The 20,540-nt window shown below is 57.4% G+C and overlaps 1 protein-coding gene across 5 annotated transcripts in view; it reads right to left on the bottom strand.

Moving 5' to 3' along the window:
• Positions 1–238: 238 nt before the first annotated feature.
• LRRN2 (leucine rich repeat neuronal 2) overlaps positions 239–20,540 on the bottom strand; it is a 59,316-nt gene continuing 39,014 nt past the window's right edge. For 3 of the 5 annotated variants that reach the window (XM_046683631.1, XM_046683632.1, XM_046683633.1), the window contains one exon: positions 239–3,226. In XM_046683631.1, the coding sequence (XP_046539587.1) occupies positions 861–2,999 (2,139 nt within the window). In that variant the 5' untranslated portion in view covers positions 3,000–3,226 and the 3' untranslated portion in view covers positions 239–860. Of the gene's footprint in view, positions 3,227–4,839; positions 5,991–12,878; positions 13,124–14,729; positions 15,063–20,540 lie in introns of those variants that run through there. The other 2 variants (XM_046683635.1, XM_046683636.1) reach the window with 2 other exon arrangements.

Genomic DNA, 20,540 nt, shown 5'->3' on the forward strand with positions numbered 1-20,540 from the left:
CATTGTCCTCTCCCACCCCCCTCCTTGCCTCCTATGCTTCCTACCTCTCTTGTCAGTCTCTCCAGGGAGCAGGCCTGGAGGCACCTGGCAGGCCAGAGTTCAAACCTAAAAAGAACTGTGCACCCCCCACCCCCTCCGCCCGGCTCCCTCTGTCGCCTCTGGGCTTTGAAGAGATTCCAGAGCAGAAAGCACTTCAGTTATACGCAGTACTCAAAGGCTTATTTTCCTTTTGTTTCCTTTCCCCCCTTATCATTGTTGTTCTTATTTATTTTTATTTTTTACAAAACAGGAGAAAAGAGTGAATTGGATTGGGGGGAGGTGACACATTTCTCCACAAAGGTACAAAATTGCCTGCAGAAAGCCAAGCTCGGAGTGCTGACCACCGGGCTGCCTTCGCAGGCGTCCCTCTCCCCAGATGTCCTTCAGATCCGGCTGGGGATCCACTCTGGGAGCCGTCCCACGAGGTGGGGAGGGGAGGCCTCCTTCAGCCCTTGCCCAGGAGGGGAAAGAGCAAGCAGCTGAGACTGTACAAAGAAAGAGGAGAGGAGGGCACATCCTGGGGGCCAAGGGCCGGGGACACGGGCAGGGGACAGCCAGGTGGAGCCCAGGAGCCTCTGGGCACGTAGACCACTGGGGAGGCGGAAGGCTCAAGGCAGAGTCCTTCCTCACCCTTGGAGGGGCTCCTCAGGATGCAGGAGCACCCCTTGAGGCCACGAAGCCCCATCTGTCTTGGTCCAGCTGCCAGGCCTCAAGCACATGGGTCCATGTCACTCTCCTGGCAGGGCATCTGGCTCAGACTGCTTCCCTTTAGGTAAAAAGTAGTCCTAGTTATTTCTCTACTGCTGAGAACAGGCTGAGCTTCAGGAATTTTGCAATAATGGTGGTGACAGGGTCTCCCCTTCGGAGGACCAGGACAGCCTCCTCCCTGGATTCCAGGGTAGGACAAGAGGTGCAGACACCACCCGGACTGAGGGGGCACTCCAGCCCCAGAAAGCCCAGGCTGGAAGGAGAGGCCGCCCCCTGATGCCCTGCCTGGGCTGGCCAGTGCCAAGGTGGGCTGCTAGCCCGGCTGCCAGCAGGAGGACAGCGAGAGCCAGGATGGCTATGAGCCCAGGTCGGTCCCCTAAGGCTCTGTGGCAAGGAGCGGCCTCTTTAGTCCTGGTCCATACACATGCCAACTGGGTGTGGGCATCAGCAAAGGCCACTTGCAAGCAGGCCCAGTACTCCGTGGCCTGATGGAGGCGAGTGATGTTGTAGCTGTGAGTGCCCCGTGGCAGGCGGGCCAGAGCAGTGGCCCCCTGGCCCCGGAGGGAGGAGGTGCTGGACCAGGTGAGGTTGGTGGAGACTGTGTTGGGTGGGGGAACCCAAGCTAGCAAGATGTGATAAGGGTGGGTCTCCTGCACTCGGAGCTCCAGCCCCCATCCCTTGCCCCTGCCTGGCTGCAGGGGAGCCCGGCCAACAACTACACTGACCGTCTTAGTGTCAGCCCCCACCAGGTTCTGGGCCACACAGGTGTACAGCCCTGCCTCCTCTGCGGTCACCCTCCGCAGCTCCAGGGTCCCCTCCGGGTATACCCGGTACTTCCGGCCTGCACGGGCAGCCGTCAGTCGAACCCCAGCTGGAGTGACCCAGTAGATCTCGGGTTCCGGTTCAGCCAGCGCCCGGCAGTGCAGCATCAGGCTCTCTCCACTGACCACCTGGAGGCTGGAGGGGAAGCTGCGGGGGGAGATGAGGGGCAGGCAGCGGTCCGTCATCTCCCGGAAGGGCACCTCACGGACCGGGAGGCGCTGGAGGTCTGGCGGCTCAGCACACAGGGTGGACTGCGGCTCGATGAAGCGGACATGGGTGCCGGTGGCATTGGCCCAGCGGATGACACAGTCACAGCGGATGGGGTTGCCATGGAGACCCACCTCCTGCAGGTTGGGCAGGGACTCCACTGTCTGCTGGTGCAAGGCACTGAGAGCGTTGTTGTTGAGCATGAGGGTCTCCATCTGGGGCAGGTGGTGGAAGGCGCGGGGGTGGATGAAGGACAGCCGGGGGTTGTTGGTGATATCCAGCTTGGTCAGCTCGGGCAGGTTGACCAGGGCAAACTTGTCAATGGAAACCAGCTCCTCCATGTTGTTCAGCCCAAGCTCCTTGAGGTGCAGCATGTTGGCAAAGTCCCCCGGCCCCACCCGCTGGAGCGGGTTCTTGTTCAGGTCGAGGAACTTGAGCCCCGGCACCTGTTCCAGTGCCCGCCTGGGCACCCGGGCCAGCTGGTTGTCGTAGAAGGAGAGGCTCTCCAGGCTCTGCAGCCCCTCCAGGGCGTAGTCGGAGATCTCCTGCAGGCTCATGCCTGCTAGCACCAGGCTGCGCAGGTTGGCCAGCGGCCGGAAGTTCATGTCCAGGATGGCATCCACCTTGTTGCCGCCAATCATCAGGATCTCCAGGTTGGGCAGCATCTCGAACCAGCGGCTGTCCACAGCCCTCAGCAGGTTGGAGTTGAGGTGCAGCCGCAGCAGGTTGCTGAGGCCAGCGAAGGCCCTGGGGGCAATGCGGTACAGCTGGTTGTGGTTGAGATAGAGCTCCTGCAGGCTGGCCAGCCCTGCAAAGCTGTGGTCCTCCAGCTGGCTCAGCTGGTTCTCCTCCAGGTGCAGGCTCAGCAGCTGAGGCAGGGCACGGAGATCACAGTCCCGGGCATCAGAAAAGCTGTTCTGGGACAGGTCCAGCTCTGTGAGGTTGGCCAGGTAGGCGAGCTCACTCTGGTCCACGCGGACGATGCTGTTGCTCTGCAGGAGCAGGGTCTGCGTGCCCACAGGCAGCGCTGGGGGCACAGCCGTCAGGAACAGGTCATTGCAGTCCACGGTGGTGGCCTCACGGTACGACGAGCGGGGCGTATACCAGGGCCGGATCTGGCAGGCACACTGAGGGGGGCAGGGCACACGCCAGGGCACCACGGGCACAGCAGCGGTGGCACCGGCCACCCAAGCCAGCAAGAGGGGGGCCACGAAGAGCCTCATGGTGGAGCCACAGGGCGGGGGAACATCCACAAGAGGAGTCTGGAGTCCTGCTCTTAGCGGTTTGCAGGCTGAGGGTCAGCAGCCCGGCCAGCGCCTGGGGAGCCACCCTCCCAGGGCAGTCCTTCTATGCAGGGACGGCTGGGCATCACTTCTCGCCCTCCTGGGTGCAGCTCTCCCTCCTCCGTGGCTGGGCCTGCTCGTTCATGGCCACGCCCCGCCGGGCCGCCCTGGAAGCAGAGGAGGAAGGGTCAGAGAGGCGGCAGAGAGGCAGTCTACTCCCCCTCCCGTGTCTCCCTGTTTGACTCGGGAGGCCGAGGGAGCTGAGGGGGGTGGGCCAGGCTCCCGGGTTCTGTCCTAGTCCTTAGGCTTCCGTGTCCTTTTCCACGACCTGCTGGGGAGTGTGGGGCTGAGAGTCTGCAGGGCAGGAGTGAGAGGCTGGGCCTGGAAGCTTCCAGGGTAACTTGGGAAAGGCGTGTGTGTGTGGAGGAGAGGGGATGGCTGGGTTGCTTTCATCTCCAGAGTCCTTCTGCGCCCAGAGAGGTGCAGAGTAGATGTCACAGCTTCCTCACATCTCTCCTCCCCACTCCTTGGCTCACTCAGTAAACAGAAAATACAACAATACTTCCCAGACCTCCCCTGAGCGGGGTGAGGAGGGGGTGGTAGAAACAAGCGTAACTTCTAAACGCCAGGCTGGGCTCCCAGGGCTCTGGAAGCTGAGAGGCAGTGGACCCTGACCCCCAACTCAGACAGGCTGGGGAAGTGGGGTGTCCTGCCCGAGGTCTGCGTGGGCTCGCGGGGTAGGGTCCAGCTTCCATGTTCGCCAACTTCCCTGCCTGGATGCAGGGGCTTTTCCTTTCCCAACAGCCTGGCCCAGCGGCCTGGAAGGAGGTGGTGAGGTTAGGAAGCCTGGGTCTGAACTCCTCAGCCCTGCAGGTAAGACCTCATGTGACTTGGCCCTGGCTTCTGACTTCCTGACTTCTGGCTTCTCTTGCTGCCACCCACTTACACACTGTGCACAGCCCTTTTGGGTTGAAGTTATCCTGACACGTCCCACTTCTCATGTCTCCTTGTTGTCTCCCAGACAGCCCCTACTTGTTCTTCAAGACTCAACTTGTGGTCAGTCACCTCCTACAGAAAGCTTCTCCCAAACCTTCCTACCCCTGGCTGGCTAAGGGGCCCACCTTGTGCTCTTACAGTGCCCCATGCCTCCTGGGTCACTGCCCTGACCACGTTAGCTGGAAATGTCTCCCCTGCTAGGGACCTGTCTTGCTCATACTTAAGCTTCTAGCACAGGGCAGGTGCCCAGTGAGTGTTTATTGTTTGAATCAATCTCTGGGGCCCTGGGGCCCCTATCCCGCAGGAGGTCAGGCCCCCACCCCTACCACAATGTAGGATCCATCCCGTGCATCGGTAACCACTCCGGGTTCTCAGACCCCACGGCCAGGTTGCATCGAACTGGAGGCAAGTCCACTGTGGCCTAGAACCAAGATGGGGGAGAATGGGGGCACCCCTGGGCCTGGTCTGACTCCTTCGCGCAAGTCTGACTGGGGTAGTTTTCCAGCTGCAGGCATCAGGGAGGCGCACAACCTTATTGAACACCTGTGATTTCCCGGGACTCTTCAAAGACTCTGAGTGTCTTATTTCATTTAACTCATAACGAGTCTACAACATAAGCGCTAACACCTCCAGTTTGCAGATGAAGAAACTGAGGTTCAGAAGAGGTTAAAGAACTTGGCTTAGGTAACATAGCTGGTAGGTGGCAGGAGATAGGGGTCCAGCCCCAGCTGAACCCGCATCATTTAGAGCATGCTGCTCCACCCCCGGCCTGGCCCGCACTCACCTGGGCACCTGGGGTGCACTGGCTGTTGCGCCAGCAGGCTGGCTGCCTGTTCCTGGAGCTGCAGGAGGCTGTGTCTCCTACCACCTTCCAGGCAGGTGCCCTCAGCTGGCCACGGAGGCTCTTTGCCCCCCATCCCACTTCCAGGATGCTGAGGCTGGGAAGGGGAGCAGCTGGAGGCGTGGTACCCTCCCTCAGAGGAAGAGCGGGTGCTTGCTTACATCTGACTACTTCCCACCTTCTGCTGCAGATATTTCTGAAGGTGGGAAAAGCACCCGTGGCTTCAGATGCAGAGGTTTTGCGTAGGGGTGTGTGCACTGACACGTAAAACTCAGGGCAAACACATGTGCACACACGCATGTGCAAGGGGAGCCTGGAACCGGTCATCCAAGCCGGTGACTGGCGGTCAGGAAGGAGGAGACAGTTCGTGGGGGTGCTGTGTGGGTGGAGAGGCAGCAGGGACAGCTGGGTCCCTGGAAGGCCTGACAGGGAACTGGATCTCAGGCCAGTGGGCCTGTCACTTAGGCACCAGAGGCCCTGCCTCCTGCCTAGACCTGGCACAACACAGCAGAACCTACCAGCAAAGAGATCTCACTGTCACCACTTCCAGCCAAAGTGCCCTGGAAGAGATATGGACTGGTCTGAGCGGCTGCTCCTTAGGCATCAAATGAGGTTGCCATAAGGATTAAGGAGCTGAGTGTGGTGCACACAGAAGAGCTCAATAATGCTAGTTTCCTTCCAGCTCCACTCACCCCCCCAGGGGTGGGGGGCTCTCCAGCTACAGGACTTCATAGGGGGAGCAGGCCCCATGAAGCTGGCCCACTGTGGGCCACCGCAGCCCCCAGGCGGGGTGGAAGGTGTAAGCAGAAATAGAGAACACGTCACACATTTAAAGAGTGCCACTCTGGCAGGACGAACAACACAAAGGGTCTCGAGAGCCCAAGACAGCTGTCCAGAGGAGGGAAGGCTGGAGTGGCTGGAGAGGGAACTTGAGCCAGGCCCCATGCATCTCCCTGGCCTTCAGACCCTACCTGAGCTGAGGCATCTCCCCTCCTCTAATGCTTTATTCTAACACCTTCATGATGAAGAAACCATTTAAAACTTAATTAGACGGGGCCGGCCTGGTGGCATAGTGGTTAAGCTCACGTGCTCTGCTTCGGTGGCCCAGGGTTGATGGGTTCAGATCCTGGGCGTGGATTGAGCACTGCTCACCAAGCCACGCTGTGGCAGCATCCCACATAAAATAGAGGAAGATGGCACAGATGTTAGCTCAGCAACAATCTTCCTCTCACACACACACACCAACCCTTAATCAGAGACCTCCACAGACTGGCAGCACCCTCCTCCTTGGCCCCTGGGGTGGGCGGGTGGCTGGGGGAGGCAGTTGTCTGGAGCCCATCGAAAGATAGGGGCAGCAGACTGATGACTCACGTTTGCTCGCACCTCTGACCCCAAGGCTTGGCAGGGGCCCAGACCAATCCTCCGCCTCCATGAGGCCCCTCCAGGATGGGACTGACCACTGCCCACCCGCGGCCGCCCCCTTTGAAGGCTGTTGGGCATGAGGCTGACTCGTGCAGGCTGGTTAGCAGTCTGCCAGGAGCTGCGGGGAAAGCGAATTGTTTTCTCTCCATAATCTTCTGGCGTGAGTGCGAGTTCAGACTACCACGTCTACATTTCCCTCAACTGGATGAGAAGCTCCTTGTGGCAGGGGTGGTGTCTTATGTGCTTTTTGTGCCCCACAGCACCAAGTGTAGGCCTGAGCATGCAGAGGGTACCCAAGGGATACAAATAGTGAAACGTGTAGTCCCCTATCAACTCTGTGTGTAGACAGAGAAGGGATTATTCACTCTCATTTTGCAGGGGAAGCAACTGAGGCTCTGAGAGGTTAAGTGACTGAGAGGTGGCAGGTCTGGATTAGAACACAGGTCTTTGGCTCTCTGGAGTCACGCCCGGCAGATGGATGCCTGCCTCCCAGGAGCAGTGTGCACGGGGGGCTCGGAGTGACTGCCTCGGGTGCGGATCCCTCCAGGTGACCTGGGCCCTCAGCACCTCCTCCCTGTGGCTACTTGATGGGCCCCTCAGCAGCATTCCTTGATTTCTGGCCAGCGTGACTCCCTGGGGGACAGCACGGGGAAGGCCCTGTTCCTGTGTAAGCGTGGCTGGGCCTGGAACCAGAGGGACCAACAGCCAGCAGGCTGCCCACAGACCTCAGCCTGCCTCCTGACTGGGAGCTGAGGGCTGCTCCTGGTGCAGGGACTGCTGGCCAGCCATGGCCTTCAGTGACAGGAGACTGAAAGCCCTGGGGCCACATCAAGGCAACAGGGTTGCCCACCCCAGGGGCAAAGATTTTCTTGGAAGGGCTGGCTCTGCAAGCCCAGTCAGACCCACCTCCTCCAGGCAGCTGCTCTGGATTGAGCAGAAAGTGTGGAATTGATCCCTTACCCTCCGTATTAAAATAAGACCCTTGGCAAAGCTCTAAGTGAAGAGTTTTGGAGAAGCCTTGTCAGGGCCTGGGCTGCTCCTTCTCCCTTCCCTCCTTCTCTGGTCCCCACTCCTAGCCAGTCACTCCAGCCAGTAGTGAGATCCTGCTCCTCCCGGTGGGGTGGTGGCTGGTGGATGCAGTCTCTCCCTCGCCTCCTCGCCACTCCTCCACCCTCCCTGATGCCTTCCGCCCAGCCCCTGGGAGCCGAGGATCCAGGGGGAGGGGCTGGCGGGGGACAGGTGATAGATTGCCTGGTCTTCGCTGCTTCAGTGCCAGGGCCCCCCTGAGCTGCGGAGACAGAAGGGCAGCATAACTGAGCGTAGCGCTGATAAACTCCGGCCTCCTCACCAGCAGATAAGTGCTGGGTGGGAGGGATGCAGAGGGAGGGGGGGCCAGCACCCCATCTGTGCACCTGGCCTCCAGTGCCTCCTGGGACGTGAGTATGGCTCCTCACTCCCACCTCTCATTTAGTCACAGACAACCAGGACCTCAGAGCTGGAGGAGACCTCAGCGTTGATCTGGAATCTGAATTCCATAAGTAACTGGTGCAAGGGAGGAGTGGTGGAGGGGAGGAAGCCTGGGCTTTGCGTCAGAGTCTGGGCCGGGCTCTGCCTCTGCTGTGTGACCTTGGCAGAGTGGTCACCTGCACCTCCAACGCCTGAGCTGGCAAATGGGGACAACACGCTGCTTGCAGAATTGCTGGGAGGAGCACGGGGTGTGAGTGCACGAAGCGCCTCTCATTCCATCTTACACATACTTCTCTCTCACCTTTTGTAATAAACTTTTTTCATATTATCGAGGTATGACATATGTAGAGGAGAGTGCATAAATGGCCCCAACCCCAAGTGTACAGCTCAACCAATTTCTACATTTGTAGATACTGGTACAGCTGCGTCCAGAACAAGATGTGGATGCTTCCAGCAGTGGGGAAGCTTCCTTCCCAGGCAATATCCAGCCGCCACCCGGAGTGAGCCACTGTCCTGATTTCTACCACCATCAACCAGCTTCATCCTTTAAACCCAGACGACCCCTCCTTCTCCATCACAGTTTGGGAGCAGGGTCTTGTGAAATAGCTGACTTTGGCACCAGGGAACTCCAGAACTTCAGATTTGCAATTTGCTTAATTCATCCTCCTGCTTCAAACTGGGCTGTAGCTTCTCCACATCTGACGCTTCATCAGTGATCTCCGGGGAGGGGGACCGATCCCTCTTTCTTGTCCTACAATTCCCATATCTAGAAATTGCTCTGTGCCTTGGAGGGCCGGAATCCTTAGGCCTGGGCCTGAGTGCCCCCCTGCCTCGGGGCGGGGAGATGTGCGACCGCCTCCCCCCTGCTCAGGCGGTACTGTAGCCCTGTGAGCCTCATCCGACCTCCCTTCTGGGCCACCCCTAGGAGGGCGCTGCGACCCCCTTTCTGCTGCCAGACCCCTGGGTCTCCTCACCACAGAGTCTGGGGCACCAGGCGAGAGGACAATTGAGGGGTGGCCGGGAAGCAGGGACCCAGACTCGCTTCAAACTGCCCTGGGCCTCCCAGCCCAGCCGTCTCAGAGGCCCCTCACCCTCAACTTGTCCCAAGTCCAGCTTCTCCCACCAAACCTGCTCTTGCTCCTTCGGTCCCATCTCTGTCAGTCAGCGCTGCCATCCAAGTCTCCAAGACTGGAAATCCCGCTGCCATCTTGACCTGCCCCTCCCACCCCCCCCACCCCCACAGTGCTCGCACTTACTTTCCCTTTCCATCTCTTGTCTGGACCCTACAATGGCCTCTTTCGGTCTCTCTTCCTCACCCTAGAGTGAGCCTCTCATTCCCAGACACCCCGTGCTCCTGTCAAGCCAGACTTGCTATTTCCTTCCATACCTCCAGCCTCTCACCCTGCCTGCAAAGCCCTTCCCCAACTTCAATTATTGAACTCCTCTTCAGTCATAAAAACCCATCCCAAATGCCACTTCCTCTGGGGCTCTCTCCATGATTCCCTCTGAGAAGGGTGGTTACTCCCCCGGCGTCCCTGAGACTGAACAGACGTGCACATAGCACTTTCCTTGCTGCCAGGCTGCGTGCGAGTGTGGCTGCACGGCCCCACTGGAAGCTCCTCCGGGGAACGATGGTGATGGAGTTTTGCATCCCCAGAGCCTAGCCCAGCGTGCAGCGCAGAATTTCCCTGTAGGGGTGGGACGTGTTCTACTGCGTAAACTGTGAATTGCAACCCATTAGCAGGTCATGAAAACAATTCAAAGTGGGTCATGATCTGCATTTTTTTAAAAAGTGAAATAAAATAGTAAATATCAGAGTGCATTGTATGTAGCTAGATTAGGCATTATTTTGAGAAGCATTTTGTGACGCACGTGCGCGCACACACACGTGTACAGGGACATGATGCAAAATCATGCATTTTTTGCTCTGGGTCCCAAATACAAAAGCTTGACAACCATTATTTTCTGAGTGTCTCTCTTGGTGAGTCCCTTTAACTCTTGGTGATGCCACTGGAAGGATGACATAAAGCAAAGTTCCAGAGGAAAGACGTGACATTCTCCAGCGCCTTCTATGAGCCAGGATTTCTGTTTGCTGGCCATTCTGTGTACCTCCTCCCATCCTCCCAACAACCCTGTGAGAAAGGTCCTCTCTAGATGAGAAACCTCAAGTCCAGTGAAGCTACTGGATCAGCCTGAAGCCTCCCGGCTAGGGTGTAGGAGAGCCCGAATCTGGGCCCAGGTGTGTCTCATTCACCGGAAACCCATTCTGTTTCCGTGATGGTGGTGCTGAAGCTGACTTCCAAGAATGGGTGATGGTGGAGGGTGGGCATCTCCTGGGAAGGACGAGCTTTCTCATGTCCACCCTCGCTAGCCCCTCCTGCTGGAGTGAGAGGAGTCCGTGTTCCAGTAAAAACTCCTTCCTGGGCCTGGGAGGGAAGGGACTTGTCCCCGGGCAGAAATGTCTGCGTGCCCAGGTCCCCAGCTGGCTGGGCCGCAGGGAGGGTGTTAGAGCTGGAAGCCTGGAAGGCAGCCTGCTTGTTCCTTCTGAATTAGGAGTGGGGGTGCCAGCGGGCAGCACACAGTTGTTTTTGTCTGGTTGCACTGCACCAAAGAAGGCTCAGGGGAGCGGAGCCGGCTTGCCAGGGCACAGGGAGCAGCGCCAGGCTGAGTCCCACTGCCAGGTGCTGCCAGGCCTCTGCTGACCGCCTGCCCATCCTCAGGAAGCCTTCTCTGACCCCACTGCCCCTCTCCTGGGCTCCGACTGTGCCCCGCATCCCCCCATCATAAACTGGCTGGTTACTGTCTGTCTCTCCCACCAGACTGTGAGCCTCTCAGGGGAAAGAACTGTGTTCCAAGTGCCAGTTCCTCCAACAGTCTGGCACACAGTAGGAGCTTAGAAAACATCTGTGGAAGGGGGAAAAGTGGGAGGTAAGGAAGGAAAAAAGGCAAGGAAGTGCAGGGCGGGGAGAGAGGAAGGGGCTGGCTGGCTGTTTCAGAGCTCCAGAAGACCAGGTGGGTCAGAGTCTGGGCTCGGGCCTCTTCCGCCTGCCTACTCGCCAGCTGGAAGGGGACACACAGGGCCGGCGCCCTGCCCCCGGCTCTGGCCACTGTGCGGCCACTGTAGCCCCCTCGGGGGAGAAGGCACTTCTCTCTGACTCAGGTTTATGCCTCCGGGGGCTCTGATCCTCACCCACCTGGAGCTGTCTCAGGCTGCCCCTCCAGAAATCCTGTGGACTCCAGCCACCTTTCTGAGGGCTTAGCGTAGTGCCTCAAATGAGGCCTTTAGAGCCCGGTGCTGGCCATGTGACCTTGAATGTTCTCCTCATCAGGCTCTTCCTCTGAAACTCGGCAGAAAGCCTACCTCACGGGGGAAAAGTGAAACGATGATGTCTGTAACGCACCTGGCGCTCAGGAGACCCCTTTCCCTGTTTACCCACCTCAGTGCGGTGGGGCACAGCCCCTGGCTTCTAAACCCCCTTCGTTCCAGGCCAGCACCAGACTGGCCCTGCTGATGGTCACGTGGCCTCTAAGGCGGGCACCCTCTCTTGGGAGCCCTCCCATTGCAGGTGGACGCTCCTTCCGGATGGAGCTGCCCTCTCCTGCGTCAACTATAAGCCCTCCCTGAGGCCTCCAACCCGGGTCTAGTTTCTGGTCTTCAGGGTGGCTCTAGGACTCGGCTCATGGACAGCTCGCTGATGCGTGGCACAGCGCTCACCCATAAACAACCCAGCTCCTCCCAGCTCAGGCGAGCAGCTCCCGGTTCCCCAGATGCTCCCTGGGAGGGTGCAGAGGGCCCCTCCTAGCAGAGTTCTAAGTGTCCCTGCTTGATGGCAGCCCAGACATTCTATGCAGGCCCCAGGCACAAGCCAGAAGGGCAGCCCAGCCCAGCCGCGGAGCCTCTCCCACCTCCCCCTCTAATTCCTTCCCAGAATCAGATGAGGTGCTGGGCAGACCTTGCAGCGTTCTTGAAGGGCTTGCTCCTGCAGCCAGGGCCCCAGGACACACCTTCAGACACAGTGGGTCCCTAGTAGCTAGGCGCAGGGGAAAGGAGGAGAAAGCTCCAGAGAGATGCAAAAAGGCTCTTTCCTGCCCCCGTGCCTTTGCACATGCAGGGGCCTTGCCCAGAAGTCCCTTTCCTCACTGTGTATCTCAGGAATCCCTCCCACTCTGGGGTCTCAATGCACATTCAGTCGCTGAAGGCTTCCCTGAGCACTGCCCACCCCGAGTAATTATCCCTTGCATCTCCCCCATCCTCGAACAGCCCACGTCCAATACTATGCTCATCTTCTCTCAGACGGTGCGCTCCTCCGGGGCAGCTCTGTGGCTTGTGGCCCCAGAACTAACAGAGAGGGAAACCCGACAGGTATCCAGTGTGGTCTGAGGTGAACGGGCACCAGCTGGAGATGTGAGTTCCCCTCTCCAGGGTTTGCAGTGCAGAGGGAGGGACCCCCCCAAGGCATAGTGGGGTGGGGGTGCCTGGGGAGAAGGTTTGGGGCCTGGGTGACGAAGAGAAAGAGGCAGAGAGAATGGGGAACAAACCGGTTAAACAAGGAGAAAGGCCAAACCTCTTCCAATGGAAAAGGAAAATGAAACCAGAATGAAAATGGACAAGGCGGAGAGGAAAGGAGACCCACCCATCCCGTCAGCAGGCCTCCAGATGAAGCTCCGAGAGAGATCAGAGCAGGAGCTGTGGGCCGGCCGGACTACCACCTCCTCCTCCGGAGGCTCTGGCGGCCAGGCCTGGAGACGGACGGCTGCAGCTGAGGCCCTGCAGCAGTTCTGGCCCCCTCACCACCGTGAGAACGGCCTGTCAGTCCGCACCACCTCTTCGAGGCCTGCCCTGACCATTCCTTCCTGGGACCCCTCCCCAGTCCCACTGGGCTCTCCCTCAGCAGTCCCCTCCCCAGATCGGGGTCAGACCTGTGCAGAGCGTTTCTCAGAAGCTCCATCCGACCTTCTCTACCCTCATCCAGCTTCTCTGAAGCCAGAGGGGGAAGCAGAGGTCAGGGTGCGGGAGCCCGTGGTAGAGGACACAGGACAGGGCTGGGTTCTCGTCCCGGCTTAGGGACAGACCTCGGAATCCGTCCCCTTACCTCTCCAGGCCCGGGCTCCTCATCTGTGAAGTGAGGGATGGGTTAGAGCACCAGTCCTAAAACTGTGGGCCCTGGACCAGTGTCAGCCTCTCCTGGAAACGTGTTAGGATTCGGGTTCTCGAGCCCACCCCAGGCCTCCAGAATCGGGAACGGAGGTGAGCCAGCAACCGTGTTGGAGCAAACCCTCCAGGCGGCTCTGATGGGGGCTGGTGCTGAGAGGTGCCCCCGGGTCATCTCCAAGGCCCCTGCAGCAGAGATTAGAGTTCTGTGAATAAGAACAGTGCCGGCGGACCGCTCTGGTAAAGCTATGCATACGAAGAGCTCCTCATCACTGTCCTGACAGACAACACTCCAGTATTCCAGACCCCTCACCTTCTCTGTCCTGGCCACAAGGGGACGCTCTGCCTGATGAGCGTTAATAGAGCCCGATGGTATGCCGGCACTGGGAGGGACTGGGGTACTAGGTTATGCGGAGGGCAGGGGGAGGCACAGATTTAAAAAAACACTCCAGTAAAGCATAAGAGTTGTCAGAGAAGGAGTCACCAAGGCCCACAAGGGCACGGCCTAGAGGAGAGAACACGACTCTGCCTCATGTGAGAAGCTGGGCAAAAATTCAGAGGAAATTTACTAAACCTCACTGAATTTTACACTAAAAACAGGCAGATTGGGCCGGCTCCGTGGCCAAGTGGCTAAGTTCACACGCTCGCTGGGGCGGCCCAGGGATCGGATCCTGGGCGTGGACATGGCACCACTCGTTGAGGCGACGTCCCACATCCCACAACTAGAAGGACCTGCAACTAAGATATACAACTACGTACAGGGGGGTTTGGGGAGATAAAGCAGAAAAAAAAAAAGATTGGCAACAGTTGTTAGCCCAGGTGCCAATCTTAAAACACACACAAAAAAACAGGCAGATTCGATGGTATGCAAATTATACTTCAATAAAGTTGTTTAAAAAAATTTACAAGGAAGTGTCTCCTGCTTCAGTAGGCCAGCAGAGCACAGCTGTGGAAGGCAGCGTGCACGTCCAGGGGACGCCGTGAGGTGGACCCCCAGAGTGCGGGTGATGTGCTGAAGGGCTGCAGCACCGGCCGGAGCCAGACTGGTCTGGACACGCTACCACAGGCAGAGGGCGGCCGAGGGGGCATCTGAGGCTGTGAGCACCAGAGCCATCAATAACCACAACAATCTAGTGGGATCGGCCGCAGCTTCAGTTCAAAGTCTCCCACATCCGCGAGCCTATATGATCCTCACAAGAGCCTTGTAAGGTCATAGGTGCCATCACCTCATTTTAACGGAAAGGATGTTAAGTGACTTGGCTAAGGTCACACAGCAAACCAGTAACGGAGCCAGGCCTAGAAGACAGCGTGCTTCCAGGCCTAGTCCTGATTTCCCCGGTGGGCAGCAGTGCTGATAACGGCGGCCCTTGACTGAGGACAGATGACGAGCGGGGCCATGGGTTAGGGGCCTGAGTGGTTGCACTGAGCGTTCGTAACCACAACTAGGATACGGGATTACTCGCCCACTTCACAGATGTGACAGGGTGGACACCTTGCCCGAAAACATCCAGCTTGTGAAGCCAGGACTTCAACAAGGTTCTGGCTGAGGCGAAAGCCTGTGCTCCAAACCCTGGCCCCACACCACCCTCCCCCAACGCTGCCCAGCTCTCCGCTAGCCCAGAATGGAAGGTGGAGATTCCCAGCGGACTTCTCCTCATTCAAACTCCCTTGAGCCCAGGCCAACCCATGAGAAAGAAACTGGCCCCCGGCCTACTGCAAGGGAAGGCCCTTCCTAATCTGGCAGGGGCTCCCTCTCCCCCACGCCCGTCCACGCCTTCTGAGCCCAGCATACCCACTGGGGGACCAGCAGCTCCCAGGGCCCCTGAGCCCGGTGGATGGAAACGCTGCCGCTCGTGATCAATAACAGGCATAATTCAGCGACTGTGGGGAGTACAAAGGAGTGGAGGTTAAATCAATATTTAGAAGCTTTGAAATTAAACTAATTAAGAGCAAGCTTTAATGATTTTTACTGTCTGGGAATAAAAAAGACAGAAAGCCCACCTATATTTCATGATCCTACCTTAGTAGCTTGTAATAATTCGGGAAGAGTGGAAGATGAAAGGTGCTGCCAGCCAGCCCCACTTTCTGCGTTGCAGGAGAGGGGAGTACCTGGTCCTTGGGAGCAGAAGATGGGGAGGAGGAAATGGACAGGATGGAGCCCAGGATGCAAATGGCATCTTGTGAGGGCCACAGGCTTGGGTTGGGGACTGTGATGGGTTGAATTGAGTCCCCTCAAAAGATACAGTGAAGTCCTAACTCCCAGTACCTGTGAATGGGACCTTAATTTGGAAATTAAGTATCTTTGAAGATGCAATCAAGTAAAGATGAGGTCATACTGGATTAGGGTGTGGCCCTATAATCTTATAATTATAACATTAAAACATTATTACATTTAACATTATAACATTAAATTTAATTAAAATCTTATAACCTTATAATCCCTTATAATCAATAAGACTGGTGTCTTATAAGAAGAGGGACATTTAGACACAGACACAGAGACTGCCACGTGATGACGGAGACAGAGACTGAAGCACCCAAGACCAACGGCCAGCCCCAGCAGCTCGGAGGTGGCGAGGCAGGATCCTCCCCACAGGTACAGAGGGAGCATGGCGCTGATGGCGCTGTTATTTCAGGCTTCTAGCCTCCAGAACTGGAGACAACATGTTCCTGTTGTTTGAAGCCATCCAGTTTGCGAGCGCAGCCCCAGGAGACAAACACTGGGACCCTGGGTTGTAGTTCCCACCTGCCACTTACTAACTGTGCAAGCTTGGCTAGATGCTTAACCTCTGGGAGCCTCAGCTCTCTCCTCTGGAAATGGGGATAAGACAGAGCTGTCGTACAGATCCAATGCAAAGGCTGGTGTGAACCACCCACTATGAGCTGAATGTGCTACACAGGCGTCACCAGGCTCATCGCTGGTGGAAAGAATCTGGGAAGAGGCTCAGGCCGGCTGTCAGAGGGGCAGGAGATCCCCCGGCGACCCGCAGGTGGGGTCTGGGTCTAACGAGGTCCCGGCGTGAGGCGTCTTGGCGATGGGAGAGGGAATGCAAACATGAGGGTATCTTACCGTCGTTCCCAACAGGGATTTTGTGTGCCGCCCACTTGTCCCTAGTTTTCTCATCTGTAAAACCCCTTTCAGGGTTGGATAACATTATTTTAAAGGTATTTTTCAGCACCATTCTCTGGGCTTATTTATATATTTAAAAAAGGAGTAAGTCTTAGCAGCCCAACCTCACTCTCATCCTTAAACCTCTCGCAGCCTGGTGCCTAGGACAATTCAGAGGGCGCAGGCGGGGAGAGGTCAGGAGGGCTCGGCCATCACCCCTCTCTGCCCTGACGGCCTGCGGCCAGGGAGGAGGACCCAGGCCACTCTTCCTTTGCCCTCCCTCGAGCCTACCAGGCAGGAAAGGAACAGGAAACCACGCAGGCAGCAAATAAAACCTCTATCGATCGTGAGATGGCTGGCACACCAAGTCTGCCTGGCTCCCAGAACTGTTCATCTCAAATAAACGTTCCTGACGATCGCTGGTACTAAACACTGGAGTCTGACTGTAAAGTGCAGTGGAACAGGGTGGCCAAGCACGGAGCTGCTGCCGCACCGTCGGGGCCTCTCCCAGGGCTCCAGTGGGAGAAGGTCCTCAGGTGGTCTCCCAGAATTTCAGAAGGAGCCGGACCTTACAGCAGTGGGGTTCCCCAATGGGGGAACCAACCTTCCTGCCACGTGACAACCAGCACTCTTCCCAGATGGGAGTCAGTGAGGCGAATGAGCATGTGTTTGCACACGCAGGGAAGGGCGACGCCAGCAGCATCGCACGAGAACCACCACCGTCTCACCCCACACTGCCGCCACTGAGGCTCACCACCACGCAGCCACGTGGTCACCCACCTGCAGCCCACCATCTCACCCCACACTGCCGCCACTGAGGTTCACCACCATGCGGCCACGTGGTCACCCACCTGCAGCCCACCATCTTTATCAGTATCACCAGCCCCACTGCGGCCCCTGCCACCCCCAGGCTGGCTGCCATCACCACACATCACTTTGAACACCCTCCATTAACATCACCAGCTCCTCCATCCATCTCCACAATCCGGTCACCATAAGCACCCTGACCATCATAAGAAAATTTGTATGGCTTCATTGCTGTGACATGTACAGAATCTGAACTGTTTCAAATGGTTTCTACCCCTGGTAAACATACATTAAACGATGAGAGCCCTGTAACACTAACATGAGAACAAGTAGATTCACGTGGACACAGAGGTCACCCTGAAAGAAGCGTGAACATAGACGTGTGAGGCACACACGGAGAGAACCGGAGGAGGGGAGAGGGCAGCAAGGCAAGCAGGGCACAGGCCCGGGCGTGCAGGGATAAAAATGGCCATCCTTTGCCTCCTGTTATCTATGTTTTTCAACTTGGGCTGCACCATGGAATTATATGGGAATCTTTTAAAATATAATGATGCCTACGTCCCACTCCAGACCAATTAAATCAACCTTGGCGGGTAGGATGCAGGGGTGTTATTAAAAAAGAAAAAACTCTGTAGGATTTCTTTGTATGTAAATTTTACATCAATAGAGAAAAAAAGACTGTAAACAAAAATTTAACTCCACAGTTGTTGATACTAAAGTATTCAGGGAGAAGGGTACTGATGTCTGCAATTTACTTTGAAATGCACCAAAAATAAGAAGGATTGATGGAGAGATGGAGAGAGATGTGATAAAGCATGTCTAAGAGAAGGCTAATGGCAGAATCTAAGTGGTGGGTGCACGGCTGCTCACTGCAACATTCCTTCAACTTTCGCCCTATGTTTGAAAGTTTCCATAATAAAACATTGGGGAAAAATCCCCACCTGGTTTTAAGGTGAAGCCAGGACCGAGAACCATTGTATCTGAAGGGAAACTGCACAAGTGGGTGAGTTTCTCTTTCCTCTACCCTCCATGTGTGAAAGAACATACCCCTTTCTCACCAAACCAAGAAGACTCCAGTCCACGCTTCCCCACCCTTCTCAAGTCGGGGTGCACACAGACAAGTGCATTCGTACAGTGCACCTGGGGAAATGGAGGCAGCTGCTTTCACGGGAGAGAATGGTGGGGAGACGCCTGCTGCCCCAGGCCCCACAGGCTGCCCTGAGTGCCCAGGGCTGTGCCTGGACCCGCCACAGCCATACTAGCTGGCCAGCTCTGCTCTGCTCAAATGGCCCCAAGTCGCCGTTTCTCAAGCCTGGGCTCAGCATTCTTAGCAAGGATGAAATCCTTTCCCAGGAAAACCAGACCAGAGTCTGACCACCACAGCACACGTGTGTGTGCCTGTGTGTGAGTGTGCGGCGGGGAGGACACGCGGGCAGGGGCCCGACCCCACACCACATCTGCATGCTCCCACACACCCGCTGGCCCTGCTGAGGGAATGCCATGGCAACACCCTGCTCCTTAAACACGGGAGTCTGTGCTGCCCTTGCAGAGCAGCATTAGGCAATTTAATTAAGGAGCTGGCAGCAGACAAACTTTGTGAGTTAAAGGCATTTTATTAAATCTCATTGTATTATGCGGCTCAGTTCCCCCAGGAGCTGCGGAGCACAGACGAGAATTTGCTGGGGTTTTCTTTTCCCTTCTCTGCTTTTGGTGGCCTCCCTTCAGCTTCATGAAAGCACTCACTGACCGCAGGGGGACCCCAGCTGAGACTGCTTGCTCCCTTCCCCTGAGCGCCACGCCTGGCACCAGGCTGCAGGCAGCAGTCTGGGAGCATGGTCTGCAGCACTGGTGCCACGTAGTACGTTCACAGAGCGCCCCACGCGCGACGTCTCAGGGCTGCCCCCCAGCTTCTGTGTTCACAATGGCCCGTTTCACTTGCCGGCACCAAGCTGAGTGCTTCCCACACATCCTCTCACTGAACCCTCCCACCCCCTGGAGAAGGAACTCTGGCCTCCCCAGTTTATAGACCAGGAAACTGACGCTTCAGGCCATCAAGCAGATTGCCCAAGATCTTGCAAGGAGTACGGAGCAGAGGAGCAAGCGCAGACGGCTGGCTGCTGGGCCGCGGGCCGCAGCACTGCCCTCTGCTGCCCCGTAAGGCTGGTGGTCTCCTCCTATTTCTCCCCGCAGAGTGGGCTCCACTCAAATCTCCCAGCCAGGAAGACAATTCCAGGGTGAATCTGGGGTGGGAGTCAGGCTCTCCAGGACCCTGATTTCCTAACCTACCAGGGCTAGAATGTGTGAACGTGCCTCATGGAAGGTCAGACCCCGGCCCGAGGACTCACTAACGTGCTCAGGGGCCCCGACCTCTCCTCCTGGTCCTCCCAGAGCGTCTGGCTGGGACCCGAAGCCAAGTCCATCTCCTCTGAGGACCAGAGGCTAGGAAACCAGATGATATGGCATAGGACACTGTGGCTGGATGTGGGGAAGAACTTCCTCGGTAAGAGGGCTTGAAACCAAAAAGGCATGACCTGCCAAGAAACTACATGACGCCTACTCGGCCCTAAGTGGAGAGGACTTTGGGCCTGTCTCTGGGAGCCCACCCCTGCAGTCCTGCCCCTGGGCTGGCCAACGGTCTCCAGGGCTCCGTGAGCCTGCGAAGGATCGCACCCTGAGACTGCCCCCCGTGGCAGGGACTCTGGGCGTCCCTGCTGTGTGAGCAAGCATAGGGAGCCCAGCACAGCCCCCAGGCAGCTCTGGAGAGGCTCCCTGTCCTCCTGGGCTCAGTCGGCTCCTGGGCCAGGCAGGTGGTCAGCCGGGCTCAGTGAGAGAGCCCAGAGCTGCACCAGGAAGGGGCGAAAGGCCTTCCCTCTGCAAACATGCACTGAGCCCCACCCGAACACTCTGAGAAAAGGGGAGCGCCTGCCCCCCAACCTGCCTAGGCTCAGCTTCCTCAGGGCTCAAAAGGGCGGTGCCACGCGCCTCGCGCAGCCGTGCGGAAGCCAGGAGGTGTTTACTCTCTGCCAGGCCCTCGCCACTGCCCTCTGAGACCTCATGATGGCTCTATTATACTACCCCACTGTCAGATGGGGAAACTGAGGCCAAAAGGAGCTAAGCCTCTCGCCCAAGCTCATCCAGCTAGTAAGGGGCAAGAGCCAGGGCTCTTTTAACAACCTCAGCATATTTCTATGCGTGTACATACGTGTACAAGTGTGTATATATGTACACACACATACACATGCATGTTGTTACCTAATCGTATAAATTAACAACAGCTTTGAGACAGAATTCACAGACCAGAAATTCACAATCACATTACAGCTGAGAAGTAAATTTAACAGCTGGATTTGCCCCCAAGCTTAAGGATGTGCGGTCACTGTCTGACAGGGTCATGAGGACCCCTGAGTGTGCGGCTTCTCCTCTTGGAAGGGGCTTCAGGGGCTGCAGCACACGGAGCCAGGGGAGCCCAGCACGCGGCCCCTCATTGTGAGGCCTGTGTCCGCTCCCTGGCCCCCCTTCTCTGGACTCTCCCCACCCCGCTCTTCATCCAGCACCGTCCCCTCCCCGCCCCCCTTCTCTGGACTCTCCCCACCCCGCTCTTCATCCAGCACCGTCCCCTCCCCGCCCCCCTTCTCTGGACTTTCCCCACCCCGCTCTTCATCCAGCACCCTCCCCTCCCCGCCCCCC

The sequence above is a fragment of the Equus quagga genome, chromosome 13 (assembly GCF_021613505.1).
Source record: "Equus quagga isolate Etosha38 chromosome 13, UCLA_HA_Equagga_1.0, whole genome shotgun sequence".
NCBI lineage: Eukaryota > Metazoa > Chordata > Mammalia > Perissodactyla > Equidae > Equus > Equus quagga.